This window comes from Sciurus vulgaris (genome assembly GCF_902686455.1).
Source record: "Sciurus vulgaris genome assembly, chromosome: 15".
Classification (NCBI taxonomy): Eukaryota; Metazoa; Chordata; class Mammalia; order Rodentia; family Sciuridae; genus Sciurus; species Sciurus vulgaris.
Window position 1 is genome coordinate 38055312 of NC_136476.1, and position 20774 is coordinate 38076085.

General features: G+C 41.1%; 1 protein-coding gene across 5 annotated transcripts in view; it reads right to left on the reverse strand.

Annotated features, from left to right (window-relative positions):
- SLC24A2 (solute carrier family 24 member 2) overlaps positions 1–20774 on the reverse strand; it is a 224987-nt gene that overhangs the window by 12944 nt on the left and 191269 nt on the right. For 4 of the 5 annotated variants that reach the window (XM_079113190.1, XM_079113192.1, XM_079113193.1 and 1 more), the window contains one exon: positions 6985–7128. In XM_079113190.1, coding sequence (XP_078969316.1) covers positions 6985–7128 — 144 coding nt within the window. The remainder of the gene's footprint in view (positions 1–6984; positions 7129–20774) is intronic. The other variant, XM_079113191.1, reaches the window with a different exon arrangement.

Consider the following 20774-nt stretch of genomic DNA (forward strand, 5'->3'; position numbering starts at 1 on the left):
GGCAGTATCAAAGAACATTTTCTGCCACAGATTTTTTAAAAAGTATTTTTATTGGTGCATTATAGTTATATATAATAGTGGGGTTCATTTTGATATAATCATACAGGCATGGAATACAATTTGCTCCATTTCAATCCCTGGTACTTCCTGGTTTCCTTCCCTTGTCCCTCCCCCTAGTCATTTTCACTTCCTGTCCCTCCCTCCAATAGTCTCATTGCTCCAAACTAGATTTATGTTCTCTTTACTAATTTCAAGTTTTCAGTAGATGTTATTATCATTCACATAGTCCTTAAACTTTATAACAATTGTTTTTCTCTTTACATGACTGCTGCTTTTTTGGACCATTCATTAGCTGGAGTGTCTGGAAGACCAAGAGGACTTGATTATATTGGGGAAGGACATCAGGCCACAGTGAGTAGCCAAAACCTTCCCTTTAAGTGCTTCCCCATGCTCCTTCCGTTTCTTAGAAGGAAAATATTTTAGGCAAAGACTTAGGTCCCTGGAAAATTTCTATGGGTAATGAGGGGGGGGGAAAAAAAAGCATTTTCTCAAGGTAGAGACTGACACCTTCACTTCTGAAGGCAAATTTCTTTAAAGCTGGAAGTACAGCTGGATTCTGGAGAGCAAATTTCTTGAACTCAAGCTAAGAGATCAAGTTTTCCCAGGCAAGGCATGTAGCTGATTGAACCTCCCAGCTTTTCCTTCTGGTCATGAGCCACTGTTTCAGGGTTCTAAATATTGCAAAGTTTTTGACCTGGGGTCCTGCTCTGTTATGGAGAAGAAAAGGGCCCTTCTTGTCACATGGGGCCACACATGATTTAAGCATTAACCAGTGCTTGATTCTGAGCATTCCATGAGGGAAATGGAGAACTTCTCCCTACTTTAAGTTGTGGCATTTGTACTGCATGTCCTGGGAGAGTCTTCATTTCATAGATTGCTCACTTTCCATTTAGCTCATTTATTAAATGTGTAATTGGTATTCATTTTCATATTTAATTTTTTACCTTTGCACTTCTGCTCATTGAAGTGACTTCAAAGTCAGAATCAAATCACTTAAACTTATTTCTCATCTGAAAAATGTCATCACTGAACTACAGAATAATCCTAGCCGAAAGATAGAAAGCAAGCTATCAGTCTAAGAACTTAATGGAACTAAATTGAAATCAATCTGTTAGAACGTCTCTCATTCAATATTTGAAGCTTGTGATTCTTAATCAAGAAGACAATTAGTAATTAATGGACATCAGAAAGTATCTAATTTATATAAGGCATTGTTAAAAAAAGGTTAAAAATCAAATGTATGAATTTTCAAGGTCTTAATCATAAACTAAGGGTAGGTAAAGGATGGGTACTTACTTACCCTGTACCTAGATCTCCAACTAGTGATGAAATTCAAACCTGGTCTGCCTGACTACACAGCATGTGCTCTTATCATGTATGTTACACTGACTCCTTCCTAAAGAAAAACCAGTCATGCTCAAAATACACCCAGTCATAGACATAATGATGATGATTCTCATAATGCTAGGCTCTGCTCTGAATGTTGGAAAATAAAAAAAGCATCAGGGAAACAGAGACTAGCATTCCAGCTGTATGGCCATCTGCCTTCCCAACCTCCCATATTGTTCGTGCTTCAGAAGTTTCAATCCTTCATGCATCAGCAGTTTGGCTAAGTGTTTCCCTGTCAAACTACCTTGCCATGCCCAATCTCACAACCTAGCCATTCCTTCCTCTGTCATTTTTTTCTGGACCATTCCCCTTCTTTGGACTCCGATTTCATTCTAGACATCACTTCCTTGTAGCACCTGTGAAATTGTTTAGTTACCAGTCTCATTGGAAGGGAGAAAATATCCCTTCAAGCCAAAGTCTAACACGTCAATGTATGGTTAGTCTCATCCTGACATCTGTTGGGATAGGCTTTCTACTAATTAGCAAATAAGCAAATTGTGTCCATGTGCTATCCATTCTGTTTCCAATGTAATGGTTTACTTACACAAATGATAGTGAATGTTCTCATTAGAAGCTTTCAGTACATCAGAGTGATATTAGCTTGGTTTGAAAAATTGCTGGATATTAGCTGGCTGCATAAATTGGCCATATTCTTACCTATTTAAATCAACAAGTATTCACTCAGCATCTACTCTGTGTAAGGTTCCAAAGTGTATGGTTTTTCTTTGTGGGGGTTAGGATGGAGGAATGGGGGTCTTGGTATGTTGCCCAGCCTGACCTTTTAAGCTTTTGTTCCTTCATTTTTAAAATGGAAGAAATATAAAAATCTGGTTGTTCTGAAGATTTTACACACATAAAATGTCTAGAAAAGTGACCAGTACATAATAATTGTAGCTGTTATTAGATATATTACCTTCATTTTAGTTTTTAAGGGATGAGGAAACTGACACCTGGGGAAGTATAAGTGACTGTGGAGACCTGGTCTAGAGTCTTGACTTTGTCTGTTACTTAGTTGAGTGTGTCTGAACAAGTTGACTAAACCCCTCTGGGTCTCAATCATTTCATTCTTGCTATAGCTGCGGCTGGCTCATAGTAGGCATTCAATAAATACTTGGCAACTGAATAAATGATAAACATTGCAAATATCTAGCTGTGTTCTCAGATTCCTTTTTAGCTTTAATGTAGTCTGTTTTCATAAATCATTAGATGCATTCCTGTTTTGTAAGAACACCCATGCTGGGCCATGAGAGAAGAGAAATTTGGGAGTCTTTATTTTGCTTTATATTTTCAATTTTCACCAAAAACACGTTCATCATTAAGGTTTATATTTTAGTTGTTTTACTTTTTAAACAAAGTCACTAAATTAAGAAAACTATAAATGTGAAGCTCATATTAATTATGTGAGCTGAAACTGTGTGTGATCCAATAAACACTGTCATGTAATTTGCATGTAAATGAAGTGGAAATAAAGACAAGTGGGAGTACTATTTACACTGAAACTAGAAGCATACTATCGTGTTTTCCTTGTAATTATTGTTAAGGTTTGGGATGTTTGTCTCCAATTAAATTTAAAAAAACACCGAAGAGGCAGAGCTGCCAGGCCCTAAGGATTGCCAAATATCTCTTCCTAATTTTCTCTTCTCTTTCCTGCCCATGGACATTTTTCTCAGGAGCTCTTTGTGGAAGCACATGAGGTCTATGGTAGGACTGTAAAAATAGCCACCGTACTTGGCTTCTCTTCTTATCAGGAGGAAAGGTACATCTCATCACTCTTAAGAGTCTGGCCTGGCTTTATGACTTGCTTTGATCAGTAAAATGTGGTGCAAATGACTGTGTGTAAATTCCAAACTAGATCTCAAGAGGGTTTTTCAGTTTTCATTCTTGCTGCTCTTGGCACTTTACCATCCTGTGATTAAGTCCAGGCTAACCTGCTCAAGGATTAGAGGTCATGTGGAGCAGGGATGTACTTCCTGCTCAGGTACCCTCATGCTAACCAGCTGGTAGCAGCAGAAGAACTGTCTAGCTGAGCCCAAACCAAACTGCCAATTCATAGAATTATGGGTTAAAAATGCTTGTGCTTTTAAGGTTGGAGTAGTGTGTTATACACTGAAGGAAACTGAGAGAAGATCAAATCTAACAAGACTCTTCTGCACTAGCATAATCAAGAGGCATCTTTTCTTTTTTTTTCTTTTGGATATCAGGTATTGAACTCAGGGGCACTTGACCACTGAGCTGCATCCCCAGCCCTATTTTGTATTTTAGAGACAAGGTCTCACTGAGTTGCTTAGTGCCTCACTTTTGTTGAGGCAGGCTTTGGACTCCCAATCATCCTGTCTCAGCCTCCCAAGCAGCTGGGATTATAGGCATGGGTCCCTGTGCTTGGTTCAAGAGGCATCTTAATGGTCTTTGTATCAACTGGCATGGTTTCTTTCACTTGGCATATCAAGTATGTAGAGAATGCCCATATAATCTACTTCCAAACCAGTATATTTTGAGAATAAACTGGGACTATCTTGGGAAAATTGGGATATGGTCACCTTCAATTTGCAATATTGTATCAATGGCTATTTCTTTATTTATGCTGCCTTTAATCACAGAATGTTATGCTGGCAGGGAATCTCAAGATTTTCTAACCTTTTATTCACAGGAGAGGGAAAATATGGTCCAGAACTGAGAAATGCCTTTTCCAAGGCTGCACACATGGGTAAACCCACCACAGAAGGTAGCAGTCAGGAGACCCGGGGTCAAGTCCAGCTCCTTTTACTACTGTAGTGAAGCAATCTTGCCTTATAGTTAGTTGTATGTGATCATGCCTTGTTTCCTCTACTGAACTTAGAGCTCCTTAAAGACATAAATTGTGAATTCTGTGTTTTTACATCTCTCAAAGGACCAAGCCCAGTGCTTAGAATATAATAGGTATTCCAACAAATATTTGCTGTGGAAGTTTTAAAACAACCAAATATTCCTCATGGAAATCTCATTTCATCTTGGAAAAGCACACAGTATATTCAGAAAAAGACAGAAAAATTCCCATGACTGGCACCTGGGGAACAATGAGGAAAAGCCCATTGGCCACCCTGGTGACCAGGGGCTGGCCCTCAAGCATGGGCTGCCCAGTGAAAGATGTGGTGCAGAGGAGTGCACCACATAGTACCCCATCTTCCTGTATTGCTCTCCTTGGTATTACAGCATCCTCTAGAGCAGTTATCATGATTCAGGTGACTGCTGTTTTGGTTGATTCTGGTTTGTTTTCTAGGAAATGCTGTTTGGGAATTTTTCATGTTCTCTAACAGGCTTCCTTGACCTTTTAGCTGATGACAGGATGAACGCTTTGCCAACCCTTGCTCTCAGAGTCCTGCCCAACCCTGAGAGCCCAGGGCCTGGGGTTATTGGCATCTTCTTCCTGTTCTTGCACAACTCCCTGGTTGCCTCTGTGGTTGTGTGCCGACACCCTCTTAGCCAGTCAGCTCCCTCTCCTGTGGACCATGGCACACTGGGCCTTCTATGGGGATTTAGAAAACCACATCTGACTCCCTGATTTCCCTTCCTGGGGCAAATAAAAGCTCTGGGCTGAACAGCATAGAAACGGGGAGGGAGAGAGAGGGAGGGGGAGAGAGAGAGAGAGAGAGAGAGAGAGAGAGAGAGAGAGAGAGAGAGAGAGAGAGAGAGAGAGAGAGAGATTGATTTAAAAAATATCAGCGTGATACAAACCAAGGGCAAAACAAAAACAAACAAACAAAAAACTCCCTCAAAACCAAAAATCAAAAAAACAAAACAAAAAAACCCCAAACATATCCAACTATTTGACTGTGTTTTCAGGAAGCCAGGCCTTTGCACTGGGCAGATGTATTGCAGTTGTGTTTTGCAAAGGAAACCTAAATGTTGCCTTAATTTAGCCACAACTGTTACATACCAAAAAAAACCTCTTGTGTTTGGGGAGTCCTTCTACAAGGGGGTCCTTTCCTGGTGTATACTGCATAAGATATGGCTCTTCACCAGGCTGGATTATTTACAGTCCAGGATAATAGGATGGGATTTTTCTCCCTCCCCGCCCCTTTAAATGAGGAAAGTAGGATCATCAAGGGGCTCTTGAAGATTTATGTTAAATTATGCTGTATGTCACCACAATATTCTATTTCAAATGAGTTTAGAAATGATTTTTTCCCCCTGATTCCCATCTTTTGATGCCATGACATATGAGAAGTCATGTTCACACAGACCTGGGTCTGAAGCTCAGTTCTTACCTTCTGGCAAGTGGCCAGGGATAAGTCAATTATGTCGTGTGTGTGTGTGTGTGTGTGTGTGTGTGTGTGTATGCGCGTGTGTGTCTCTCCACCCTAGTTGTTTCCTGGGACTCCACAATATAACTTATTGAAAATACCTAGTACAGAATCTGTGGCATGGTAGGCATATGCTTTTGTTGAGTGGGTATGTGTGAAATGCCATGACAGAGAGTAGAGCTGCCTCTCCTTTCCCTCTCATTAGTTCTTTCACCTCTAGGACAAGAACTAACAGCTGAGGACCATTAATTGGCCAGGAACTCAGACTGTACTTTGCTGACTGTAGGATAGTATTGTGCTCACGACACCCAACACCTGGTATATAATATTGATTGTAGTAATGAAAATAATAAAGGAAGGAGAGGATCACACATGAAGGCAATTTCACTACAAAAATGCATTTCTTTAAATTGTGTTTTGATTTAAGTGAATAGTCCATGTATGTAGTTATATAGCCAAAATAAAATTCTAGGAAAAGTGAATCACCCTCCTGTCCAGACCTATAGTTGCCCTTCTCAGAGGCAATAACTATGGTGATTTTAAAATATGGTTGCAAGTTCTTTGACACTCTTCTCATCAAGAGTGTCCTATGCTATATGTGACTGATGTATTCTAGGTAAACTTTTTTTTCTCCATCCCTTTAATCACCACAGGATGACTGCTTTGGCCAGTAGAGTATAGCTACTATATAACTTCTGAGACTAGGACATCAAAGACCACAAAGCTTCTGCCTTTTGCTGCTGGAACACTCACTCTTGGAGTGCTGACCTCTTATGTAAGATATTTGACTATCTTGAGGTCTCCATACTGTGAGGAAGCCCAAGTCACATGAAGAGGCCACGTTGAGGCATGCCAATACACAACCCCGGCTGAACTCAGTCTTTTAATCATCCCAGCTCGGGTGTCAGAAACATCAGCTAACTTGTCTCCAGGTGACTGTAGTCCCTAGCTGTGAGATACCCCAGCCACTCAAACCTTCCCAGCTGAGGCCCAGACATTGTGGCACAGAATCGACCATTCCCCAGTGTGTCCTACTCCAATTCCTGATCCACAGGGTCCATGAGCAGTATAACATGGTGTTTGTTGCACACCACTAAGTTTAAGGGTGGTTGGCTATGTAGGTCTGGTAATCTGAACAATCACAATTGTGTGCCTATCCAGAGAAATGTCAGGCATTTATAAGAATTCACACGTATCTGCATCACTTCTCCTCTTCCTTTTGACCAGGAACCTGTTTCAAAAACACTTTACTCACAGGTTTGCGAACATCAGGTAAGGTGATCCAGAGTGGAAACACTATGGGGAAGACGATCAGGAAGGTGACCTGTTTGCGGGTGTTGGAAGGCCAGGCCAGGCTCAGGGGCTGGTCCTCCTCCTCTTCAGATGTCTCCGTGGTCTGCTGTAGAAGGAGACAGAAGCACAACAAGGGCAGTGGACAGGCCACAGAAGCAAGACCAAAGTGAGGGAGTGAGCTCCAGGTCTCATTAGGACTGTTCTGAGCTGCCCCAACTGCTTCACAAATGTGCTTTTTGGTTTTATAAGAGAACTCCTTGTGCCAATCTGAGCCATAGGAACAAACAGTAAATCATCCAGCCAGGAGCATTTAAGAACTTTCTTTTTTCTCCTTGAATGCTCCTCAGCTTCTCACTTTAGTCAAATAATTATTTATCGTGGGCTTCAGCTTCAGTTCAGGAACTTTTTATGAGAAATTATTTGCAGAGCAACAGACCAATGACCCCTATCTCTCCTCTCCTTGAGGGCTATGCCAGGGGATTCAGAATCCTTGGAAGGAAAAACACTGGTAAAAATTAAAATTCCTTTTTTTTTTTTAAGAGTACTAATTTTCGGCAGGCACATGAAAATCACTGCAGAAAAAAATCAGTAATGACACTGAGGGGGTTCAACTCCCTCCTGCTGGCCCAGGATTTGCTTAAACTCAGTGATTCTTGTGTGTTTTCAACCTGCTTAATCACCTGTTGAATTCTAAACTATTTTACTTGCAGTCAAAGGCTTACTGTGCAGATGCATGCCTCCTTCCCCAGAGAAATAGAGGGTGGAAATTGAGCAAGATACGGGGCCTGCACAGGGTTTCAGAGCCAGGCTGTAAAGGTCCCACTGTGATTTGGGAGCACAGCCAGTGTCTGACTCGCCAGTCACTGCAGTCAGCAGCTTCTGCGATCCCAGAGCTGGAAGAGATGAAAGGCAGATCCAGCCCGGCAGGATGACCATTAGCCTGTGATGGGCCCTCAGAGCCTCCAAAACAGCACTGCAGACACCATCCATCACTCCCTTCCCCGCTTGTTTAAAAATGAAAGTGCAGCAGCAGGACCAAGCATCAGATCTAAAAATATCAACAGGAACTTTTCCACTGAGGCTTCCTTTTGAGACCAGAGAAACCGCCTGCACAGGCTTCAGAGAGCTCCTGCTCTCTGTGACCTCACTTCTAGCGTCACACAATTTCTAAGCAGTAGTAGTGACCCTCTAGCATCTGTGGCCCTAAGGGGGTGGCAGGTGGGGCAGGCTCAGGCCAGATGGCTTAGGACTCAACTAGAGGTCAGGGCTGGGTGTGAGGCCTGGCTTGTGGCAAGCTAGGTTACATTTATTTATTTGGCAAATGCTAGGAGGTCCTAAAGGCTTCATAGTGATTTACACAAGTACCTCCTCTTCATCTCCCTCTGGAAGTTAAAATAAATAAAAATAACAAGAATAAAGGAATCTGAAGCCCTGTTGAAAAGGGTTCTTCTGCTTTGGTGTGTGACCTTGGCTGTGGGTTAAAGATTCTGCAAACTGCAAACGTGACAGTGTTATGGGGATTAGGTAAACAAGTCGAATTGGAACAGTGTGCATGTTGGTCACCTGGGTCCTCATTAACTGCACATTTCACACCCTCTCTATCCTTTTGTTAATGCAGTTCACTGCTGGTCCATTCACTACTGTCTTTACTCCATTCTGAGGGATCCCATCCCTGATGGAAGTTTGGGTGTGCTGGTTCTTATCTCTATTCCATGCTATCTCCATCTTTTTGGAGCTGTAGCAGGTGAATTCATTCAAGGTATCAACTGGCTACAAGAATAATCTGTGTGTCACAGGACCAATGAAGGTTTAGGAGACCATCGAGTTTTAACTATTCTCTTGCAGATATGATCTTTCTGGTTTAACCCAAATGAATTACTTTCCCCTTCTCCCTGGTAGATGCCCCAGAAATGGGCATGCGAGAACTAAGATGTGCATTGTTCCTAGTAAGTGCCCTGTCTCATCCAAGGTAGATTGTTCTATTCCAGCAGAGGATCGACTTCCCGAAAGACCCATCAAGCTGATCTGATGAGTTCTTCAAGCTCTTACCCTTTCTAGGTGGCCTCGCTCTCCCCACTCTGTTCCCACTCTCATCCACAATCTAGCAACTTCTCTTTAAACTCCAGGCTAACCTTTTTTTGAGAAAAAACAACAACAACAAAAAACTCTTTATGACTCATATCATTTTAATGACACCAACAGATGGTGACATTTCATCAATAACCCTTCTGCTTATAACCTACGGATTAGCTTCTTTCTCCATCTGCCAAAGTCACCAGGCAGGCAGCGCCACTAGCAAATAGCAGAAAATAATTGTCTGTTTAGATGCATAAGCTCTAAACACACTACTGTCCAATGCAAACAATTAGCTATATTGTATGATTTCCAAAAACTGCATTTGAGGTGGCTGTAGCAAGGGCAGAAATGAAATAGAAGAGACTGTGCCTCAGGCCATGCAAACAGCTTTCTGTGAAGGACTTCACAGCCTCTTGGGGACCAAGTCCTGCTTGAGGGAGGTACAGGAGCCTAGAATCCCAGGGTGGACTGGGGAGGTGTCCCTAGAGCAAGGCTGTGAGCACCCTTTAGGAGATAATCTCTTCATCTTTTTTCCAAGTGAAACCTCACTTTGGATCCATGGGTGACAGCTTGAAAGCTTGTTAGAGAAGCAGAAGAAAAAACACTAAGTTTGGGGCTTGTTTTGCTTTGCCCAGGCTGGAATGCCAGTATAGTCTTGGTCTCATCCCTAGGGAGAAATTCACTGAAGTTTGATTAGTGATTTTCCAGCTTTTCCCAGAGTTCTGGCCTGTGGGCTTTGACCTTGTGACCACCCAGTATTACCTCCTATAACTTTGGCAGAGTGTCCACCTAAAACAAAGCAAACTGGAGAGGGCTACCACTGTGATCCAGAAGGGATTCAAGTGACTTTTGATATAAGAGATTAAAACAGTTGGACATCTGCTGGAATCTCTGCAGAAGTCCTAGAAATACGCAAAACCAGAGCCAGTGATGACTGCTATAGGGCCTTGTAACCTCTGATATGGAAATCTGAGATGAAAACACATGACCCTCTTTTCCCATGCTGGTTGTCAGATCTTATAGCATGATGGGAAGAGCAGATGGCAGAGAATCAGAAGTCCTGTTTCTGCTCAGACTGTGGTGTCTTGGGTAGTTACTGCCATCACCTGCCAGCCTTCATTGAGTACATTTGGGTGCAAAGCAGTGTGCCAATCTTTAGGAGTCTTGCTTTCAAGGAGTCTTGCATTTAAAAGGGGGAGAAAAAATAGATAACCCCAAAGAATTTATTACTGATAACTATAGGGTTGCTGGCAGGATATGAGGCAATACACTTTGGATGATTCTCCAATATCTATTTCTGTCTGCTATGGATTGAATTGTGTCCCCCCTCAAATTCATATGTGAAACCCTAACCCCTAGTACCTCAGAACTGTATTTGGAGATAAGATCTTAAAGAGGTAGCTAAATTTAAATGAGGCTGTTAGCATGGGCTCTAGTCCAATCTGACTGATGTCTTTCTAAGAAGAGGAGATAGGTCACAGAGACACCTTGTAATATACAAGGAAAGGCCACATGAGGAGGACACAGAAAGAAGACCAGCATCTGCAAGCCAAGGAGCTTCAGAGGAAGTCAGTCCTGCCAGCACCTTGACCTTGGACTTCCAGACTCCTGATTGTGATAAAATGAATTTATGTTGTTGAAGCTATCTAGTCTGTGGTATTCTGTTATGGCAGCATGAGCAAACAAACCTACTGCCCTTCAGCTTGGTAAGCAGAAAGCTCACCAAGGCCTGGAAGACAGACTTTGTCAGCCTTCCCAGGTCAAGTTGTGAACATGTGATTGAGTTCTGGCCAATGGGATGTAATCAGAGATATTCTCCACAACTCCCTTTAAAGGGTCAGGTGTGTCCTTCCTTCCTCCTTCCTGCTAGCTGGAATGTGAATATTTTGGTCAGTGAATGAGCAACTGTCTTGGACCATGAGGTGGAGGGACAATAAACAAGAACCTGAGTTCCTGACACCCATCAAGAGATGCGGGAGAACTGGGCACAGTGGTGCACGCCTGTAATCCTAGTGACCCAGGAGGCTGAAGCAGGAGGATCCCAAGTTCAAAGCCAGCCTCAGTAACTTAGTGAGGCCCTAAGCTACTTAGTGAGACTCTGTTTCAAAATTAAGTATAAAAAGGGCTGGGAATGTGATTCAGTGGTTAAGAGTCCCTGGGGGGGTTCAATTCCTGGTACAAAAAAAAAAAAAAAAAAAAAAAAAAAAGTGCCATAGCCCTGAAAACTGACTTCATAGAGACAGAGTAAATTACTTATTGAAGCCCTGTCATTTGGAGGTTTTGGTTGCTCACAGTGGAACCTTATCCTAACTTGTCCTGTATTCTTTTTATGAGGATTCAAGGGAGAAATCTCTCCTATTTCAGCACCAGGAAAAGTCATGCTTCATCTGAGAAGCATTAAAAAATCTTAGACATACTGTGAATAAGGCAACTGAGCCTATTCTTTCTTTGCTTTGTCCACTGGGGAGTTTGGAACAAAATGTGCAACTCCTTCCACAGTCACAGTCCTGGAATCCGTGCCCCCCTTACTGTAGTCTCCCCGTTTTCCTTTTGTCTTCATCTTTTGCTGTATTTTCTCAAAACTATTCACTTTCTCCTTTTTCATCAGTTGTTTTGCTTTGCATGCAGGCTTGAATTGTTGTGAAACAAGGTTGGGCAGAGCTAAATAAAATAATAAAACCATTTAGTGATCTAATAAACATTTTGTCAATACTGGAGGTTGAAATCTGGAGGTGTGGCGTCAGAACACCTCCAGATGATAGAATAGTTCCTGGTGTCAGTCAGCATCTTCTGGGAGCTCTCTGGAGCAATAAATTTGTTTTACTTGTATTTGTCTCGTGAACAGCAGGGGCAGCAGCAGCGTTCCTGGGTGGCCTGGTGTCATGAGCATCTATTCACCTTCTTTACATGTACATCTCATGCTCTGGTGTGGATGGCTTGCCCCAGAATATGCCTCAGGTCTCCAGTGGAGGGGCTGAACTGGATTCATCAGTTCAGAGTTTGCCTCTAAAGCCAGAAACTACTTGTTGGAAGCAACTCAATTTCTTAATTTTTGTCTGTGTAACATTCCAGTGTGAGGGCTAGCCTGCTTTAATGCAATCTTTCTATCAGAAAATTAAAATGAAATCCAGGAAGTGTCTGAAAATAGGCCATGTTCCAGTTCAGTTTTATGATGGGTGCTCATATCCCATCCCTGGTTCACAGGACACAGCCTCAGAGGATCACCTGGACCTGCCTTTAGCCCAGCTTGTCTGGGTTTTGATTTGGATCAGAAGTGAAGTTCTTGACTTCTCTGAATCCCCTGGACAGGAAGGACCCTGGCTCATTGAGACTGCCCGTCCCATTTGATGAGTGATCACCCTGGGAGGGAGGACCTCTTGAAGGAAGGTCACAGTGTCAGGCTAGACCTGTGTGGTCCCAAAATCCCAGTTCTTCCCCCATTCTACACTGGCTCCCTTCCTCAGCCCTAAAAAATAAATATGCATGTGCTTTATGCCCAGTTATACCAGGCTTCCCAGCTTTATTTTGCAGTAAACTCAATCTATTTTTTTTTTTTAAAGCTAGCTAGAGTAAACACTAAGCAATTAATTGACTTTTTTGTTTTTTAGTCTAAAACCAATTTTTGGTGGTTTTGGGGGGCTCACATTTCTTAAAAAAAAAAAAAAAAACTGGTAAGAAACACATGGACCATGCATTAGTTCCATTTCCTCAGCATCATGTAGCATCCACAGCAGTATAGAGATGACATGAATAGCAGATTTGGGGGTGTGATAGGAGGAGCTGTGGGGATGCCCTCTTCCTTCCTTTAGCTCTTTGAGTGATATCTCTAAGGTGCACATTTAAAAATGTAAGGCAGGTGCTGATAAGACAGTGAATATTGGGCTTTCAAATATAGGTTAAGAAGAAAGACTTACTCTTTTGCATTTGTGCCCAAGTGCCCGACCTTTAGTCCAGGTGGATGCAGGAGGAGTTGGCAACCAAGCACACTAATGGCTGGAACGAGGGCTTGAGATTTTATGTGCATTTCATTATTCAGTGTGACCCTAGATTCCCATAACTGTGGATAATACTGTATTGGTTACTTCTAAAATGGATATCTTGTGGACATTGTAGAATATGGATTAAGGTCTTTACAATAATAAACTTTCCTGGGGATAATTTGAGCAGGAGCTGAAATAGGAGATGGGTGGTTATTTTCAGACTCCAGTATTCAGTGCTAGAAGGTCAATAAAGCCTCCGGGGAAGAATGTGCCCAATAAAACAGCATCATCTTTAAACATTGGGTATCTGCTTCTTCTTTTCCCTTCCTCCTCTTTCATTATTGAAACATTAAAAATCCTCTGTCAAAGGGTGCACGTTTCATTTCTCCAATTAGGTTTCTGTGGGAACTCATCAAAAGGCTCATGTGCCCGTTCAGAGGGTGGGAAGGGGGCTCCTAGGGACAGAAGAATTCTTGACAATGCCTCAAGGGACAGTTGGAGAAGGGATCAGTAAAGATAACCCACTTTTCATGTTTCCTATTAGACAGGAAGTTAGACACAAGATTGTCTTAAACATGAATCCTGTTCCAGAGTGTTCTTCTATAACACTGTTGTTATAAAATTAAAAGAGTTAATGTGCAGAAAACACTTAGAATAGGCCTTGGCACATAGTAAAAACTCAAACAAATTTGGTTATTATTTTTAAGGATAAGTATTCAGGAAAACAATGTCTTTAAAGACATCTGTGAGAAAGAAGTCTGACTAGGTAAACTGTAATGACATTTCCAGCAATAAAATTCTATAATTCAATTATTTGACATAAACATGGAAACCACAGTGATTTTCTTCCTCAATATGTCCACTCATCCAATATTTATTGAGCATTTTTGACTGTGCTGATATCCACAATCTAATTTCTTTTTCTCTTAGGTAACAGAAATAAATCGAAGGCCTTTGTAAATAAGAAGAAAGGGAAAATTCCACAGCCCTAAGGAGAAAATACTATTTTATTCTAGTAGGTAGGCTTTCAGTAGACTTTCTATCAGAAACAAAGCTTCTAAGCAGATGGTAAGACTCATAATATTGTGATACCTTGAGTCTGTGTTTTGTGCAGAGCTAAAAACAATAGTAGAGTTGGGATTCTCAAAGGTAAAATTACCGAAAATGCTCAGTCACACCTTACAGCAGTTGAAAGGCTCTGAAATCAACAAGTATTTGGCAAGTAAAAGTTGCCTCCCAGGAACCATTCCATAGACTTCCCTCCATTTTGTAAACTTCAAACACAGCATGCTTTGGAACAAAGAAAATGCCTGCATACTCCCATCTGAAAATGCTGGCTGGCTCAGGGACTGTAAGTTGTTCTTATCTCCATTTCCCCCTAAATGTATTGGTCAATCAGTGGGGTGAATGTACCAATGGCTGTCATTATGTCAACTGACTTCAGAAATGGAACATTATGCTTGAAATTGTATTACTGAAAATACTGACTCATCAACATACTACTGGGTGGTGGATCATTCTGGTCAAATAGGTTGAAGATCCGAATTTAAAATCTCTTAAGTGACATGCAGAAAATAATCTTTTGGGACAGAATTTGTTCTTGAACTTGCCAGACCAGGTGTGCTATGAATCACTTTCAAAGCAAACCCAGAGTTCTGGGATGGTTCTCCCGAGGATCACAAGTCTAGGATAAAGCTCCAATTGCCTTTCCTCTGTGGAAAGACAATGGAAACAGGAGAGTCTTGAAGAAGAAAAACTGATTGATGATGGGAAACCAGGGAGCCATATTTGGAAAACTTCAATTACTTGACTCCAAGATTTGAATCCTTACTAACAAAAGATAGAGTCATGTTGAAGCTCCCCCACCCAGCATGGCCGTATCTAGAGATGGGGTGTCTTAGGAAGTAATTAAGGTTAAATGTAGTCCTGAACCTACAAGATTAGTTTCCTTATAAGAGATGGAGTGCTTGTTCTCTCTCTCTCTCTCTCTCTCTCTCTCTCTCTCTCTCTCTCTCTCCTGCTGTATCTCCTCACCTCCTCTTAACAATGCAAAGACAGTGGGAAGATGGTTGTATCTGCAGCAGGAAGAGGGCCATGACCAGAGACCAAGTCTGCCAGAACTTGATCTTGAACTTAAAACCCTTGGAACTGCGAGAAAACAAGTTTCTGTTGTTTAAGTCATTCGGTCCATGGTATTTTGTTATGGCAGTCTGAATAGACTAATACAATGACCATATGGGTATTGATCTTTTAAAAAATATCTCATGTTTGAGTAGTTTTTGACTTTGAAATAAATAATTGTGTTCACTTCACTTCACATAGTCCATTTTTAATGAATTTGAGTTGTAGAAAAATCTATTTTTGTTCTTGGTTTCTCAATGTTTTTACAGTCATGTTTTCTAGCAATGTCCCTCAATCTCTGCATTCTCCTCTTCTATGTTCCTATCTTTATTGCTTATCCACACAGTAAATCAAAAAGCGATAAATCAAAAAGCATCTCTTTTTGGAAGGGAGCTCCATCTGAGACATTTGCCTTGCCTTCTGTGTGGATACCCTGAATCAACAGAGCTAACATTTAAGTAGAGAACAGATTTTTTGTTTTAAGTGACAAATTTTTGCCTGTCTGATGGTAGGAAATAACTCACTCCCCTTATAATACCATCATATGGTTTGTTTTACATATAGATAGAAAAATTCTAGTGTCAAGAATTTAGCACATTAAACACAAAATGAGGTCTCACTGAGCAACGGCAACCTGAAAACAACTTAATCTTCTTGTACTAGGCTTTGAACTAAAACCAAGACTTCAAAATATTTTTCTGTGAGTGACGAAGCTGCCTGAGCCTAAGCTCTCCAAGAAGCCAAGAAAGTATTTCATAATAATGCAAAATGGCGCTGGGAGGGTCTGGCAGAAGGCAATCACTTTCCTTTGCTTTGAATTTGGCCTAAATGATTCTGGGGTGCAACCTGTGGATAAGATGGGTTTCTTCCTAAATTGCTATTGAAAATTGGTTTTTGTGTAGTTTTCATGGGCATTGTAAATCTTGCTGATACAATTCATAAAAGATTTGTTAACATCAAAGCTAACTGGATAATTACAAAAAAAAATCCCCAAATCATTTTCATCATCTTATTATCGATCAGATTAGAATTGCTCTAAGGAATAGGGGCATTAATGTTAGTGTTTTTTTTCAGGATGGTAATGAATTCTTTTTTTTCCTTTTTAATAAGTAGTCAGCCCTTAATGTGTCTTATGAGAATGATGAATAGACATTCTTCCGACTCTTCAGAAAGCACAATGACAAATGGTATTATTAACAGCAAGATTCTCAGTGAACAGTATATAATTCTTTCTCAATATTAAAATATAGGCAGAAATTAAAGAGTCTCGTCATTGCCTTTTTTTTTTTTTTTTTTTTTTACTAGAGATTTAACCCAAGGTTCTTAACAACTGAACCACATCCCTAGCCCTTTTTATTTTTTATTTTAAGACAGGGCCTCGCTAAATTGCTTAGGGTCTCACTAAGTTACTGAGGTTGGCTTTGAACTTGCAACCCTCCTGTCTCAGACTCCCAAATCGCTGGGATTATAGGTGTGTGCCACCACACCCAGCTCTCATCACTTTTAAACATGTTAAAAGGTCTTTGCATGCATCTTGAGCAGCTGGTAACTAGAGTCCAAGTCATCAGATACAAGTACTGGACCTCAGGTTTTCCTCAAAAAATATATATATAAGTATAAATGGACAGGAGATAATGTTATCTGCCCTAGAAATGGAATCTATATACTATGGCCTAGTCAGTAAAACTGCTTAATTTTTGCTTGTTTCATAATTTGTGTTGAGTTTTGTCCTACACTGATGGGTTTCTTTTCCAGGGCTATTGTGGGTCTGGGACAGCTTGGGCCTTACTGGAGAACCTCTTGACATCCTTATCTTCTTCATAGTCAGGCAGTGGTTCTCTCCCCCAGCACTGCCCTGGCAGTGTCATTGTGTGGTAGTGTCAGGCTCAGAGACACACAGCCCTCTTTCCACCAATGCTTCCATCTTCTGGGTGCCAGAATCCTCTTATTATGCTGCAATGATGTTCCGAGAAATTGCATAATCTCACTGATAGGGGGAAAGGCAGCCCTTGGTTATTTGTAAACTTAAACACCATCATTACTTAGAAAAACTACTTTTTCATTGAATAATAGTTCCAAAATCCTGTGCTGAACATTGACTACTTGTAAGGATGTAAATGTTTGCTAAGTAAGGGTAATCTTTTAGGAGGAAAGCCAAAATATAGATTCCAGGTATTACCTGATTGGATGATCTTGGAAATCTCTATCAGACCTGACATTCTTTGACCAATGTTTATTACAAAGTCTTCCAAAGAAGCCCCAAGATCATAGCTTTAACTTTAAATAACAACAACAATCAATAGATTACTGTAGACTATAAACTACAGATCTTGATAAGGATGCATTTTTTCAAACTCTCAGAAACCTAAATTTAATAGTAGGGAAATATTTTTAAACTTTTTTTTAAGAGAAATTAAAAGTCCCAGTCACTTCCATTATCTTTTCTCTTCTCATCTTCTACTTAGTTACACAATGCTTGAACATTTTTTGTTTTTAGTACTGAAGATTGAATCCAGGGACACTTTACCACTGAGCCACATCCACAGCCCTTTTTATTTTGAGACTGGATCACACTATGTTGCTGAGGCTGGCTGAACTTACAATCCTCCTGCTTCAGCCTCCCAAGTCATTGAGATTACAGGTGTGCCACCACACCAGCTATGCTTGAACATTTTTATCAGCGTCATGAAGCTTCAAGAAAGTGGAACTTAAAAACTACTGTGTTTAGGGAAAGACAACACTAGGGAGAAATAAATCAGAGATGAGTCCCAACAGAAGGAAAAAAGGTCTTAACACTGTAAGCGATATTTGAAATGTAAAGTAAGAAAATAAGAAAAAAAGCTTACATTTTACACTTTCTCTATCCACCTGCCTGCCATTCAGTCACCCATCTATCCAGATTTATATAAATCTCTTTGCCCACCAGTGCATCTTGGGCAACTCTTAACCAGCAGGGACAATTTTGATTTCTCTAAGGACAGAGAGAAAGCTTAGAGGTGAAACGAAATAAAAGCAGCAATACATATAAAGCTTTCTCATGATGCATGAAAATGTAGGACACAATTTTTAAAAGTTAGTTCTTCAGAATTCAGAAACTAAGAACTTTACAAGGCACTTCCCTCCCACGCCTCATTGTGAACAGTATCTGAAGGGCTTTGATGTGTCACAGCAGTGGGGATCCTGATGCAGCCAGGGAGATTGCCCCATGGCATATGTGGGCCAAGTGCCATCACCTGTCTGTTTTCTAGATTGGCAAAATTAAAATGTAGGAAAATGCTGGGTTCTGGTGGGAGAGCACATTTCTTTGAAGTGTCTTTCAAACCTGGTTAAGTTCTCAACTTTGAAAATATTTGGGAAGGTTGGTAATTTCTCTGTGCCGGAGTCAACACATTATGCCTGCAGTTTGGGAGAGGATAATTAGCACTGAACCGTTTAAAAAGTCAAAGTATTTCTTAGTTCCACAGAATATATAAATGAAGCAACCTCCCTTCTGTACAGGGGCTTGTGTCCTCTACGTGAGAATATTCTTAAAATACTCTTCCTTGCCTGGGTAAAGTCTGTACTGCAAAAACCTTTCAGAGACGAGGTGTCAATGTGAAATTAGTTCACTTGTAAATAGGGTTTTAAAACAGCAGTTTAATTAATGAGACAGGGTAAACTCTCAGGAGAATACCAGCGATGGCTTGTGGTGCACGGGGCTCATAATTTCCATTAATAGAGTTGGGATACACCCCTCATTCATCATGTAGCTCGATAAAAATACAACTTGGAAATAAATAAGACTAACAGAACACATAGTACTGAGTCACTTCTGCAGGGGCTATGCTTCAGGTGGCCTGAATGTTCCTGCTGCACATCTTTTTTCTGACTCTGGAGTCCTGGCCCTAATTCACCCCACCGCACAGTTTTCCCTGCCTTGAAACCTCTGCACCGTCTACAGCCTTCTTTTCTTGTTGACTACTGTGACCAATTTATTACCAACTCTTCTCAATTCTGGCTCAGAAATAGCTCTAAATCTGCCCTGCTACTCACTCCACCACCAACACTTGGTCTAAAGCCTTGTCCGCTGGGCTACTTAATAGCCATTTAAAAAAGATTTTCCTAAGTACTCCTAATAATAGCAAACACCAACACCGAGCTTACTGTGTACCAAACTGTTCTAGGAGCAATCGACCCTCACAAGATTGCTATGATAGATGCTGCTGTGTCTATTTCACAGAGGAAAAATGGACAACAGAGAGATTAGGTAAGTTGTGCAAGGTCATACAGCTGGTCAAGAGAAGAACTAGGATTTAAACTCAAATGGTCTGTCTCCAGAGTCTCTGCTTCAATGATTAAAAACACTGATTCTGTTTTAATTTCACCCACTTTTTTAATTGTTGTTACTTTTTTGGAATAGGCAACACAGTTATTTGGTTCAAAATTCAAAGCCACAGAGGGTGTGTATTGAGGAGCCTCTCACGTAAGTTCCCTGTTGCACAGGCCCCTGCTCTGGAGGTAATTGCATGATTAGTTTTTACAATAGCACCCCAATCAAATGCTTATACACTATTTCCCTCCTTTTTCAGTATGCAAACATAGTATACTCTACTATCCTATGGTCTAGAATACAATTTGGCATGTTGCCCTTTTCACTTAACAACATGTATTGAAGATCATTCCAAATCAGAACACGAAGAGTTTTCCCATTTCTTCATCTTATTTTCCTCTCTTTCTTTAAAGACTGCAGATGGTCTATATTAGGAATGGACAGCTTTTTTTTTTTTTCTATAAAGGGCCAGACAGTAAATATTTCAGGCTTTGAGTTCCATATGGTCTCTGTTACATATGCTGCTGTTGCTTCCTTCTTAAAAAGATGTTTTAAAAATGTAAAAGCCACTCATGGGTCATACAAAGACAGGCTACAGGCCAGATTTGACCCATGTGCCAGCAAGCCAATCTCAGGACCAGCAGGTTCTTACCTTGCCTCCCGGAACCCCTTTGTTTTCTATTCTGGCTCCTTCTTGACCCTTCTAAAAGAACAAACTTCCTATGAAACATCTGATGCTGCCGTTCGAGTCCTTCACAGCTCCCCTATTCTGGTCTCCAAAGCTCGCTAGCTAGGCCCACCTGTTCTCTGACGTCATTGCTCCCCACCACCTTCCTTCCTTCCTTCCTCCTCTCCAGTCACACAAGTTTTTCTGTTCCTCAAGCTAGCCACATCCATTTCTGCCTTTGTGGGTGCTGCCCTTCTGGCTGGCTCCTTTCGGAGGTGCAGTGTCAGTTTGAATGCCCCCTCCTCTGAGGGGCCTCCCCCACCTTCCAGGGACAGCCCCCTCACACTTTGTTTTCTCCATGGTCCATGTGGCATCTGTAATCATACTGGTTTATATTTACAGTCCTGATTCTGCCGGGACACATGGACATCCCAGTGCCTAGTACGTTGTCTGACGCAAATGAACAAACAAAATTTTCTGATCAGGTGTTGGGAGTTTTTATACCTTCCTGAGCTAGGGTCAATTTCTTCCCTGTCAGCTCCCAGAGCACTTTGTACAGACCTCCATGATCTCACCAGGCCATAAACAGTTATGGATCA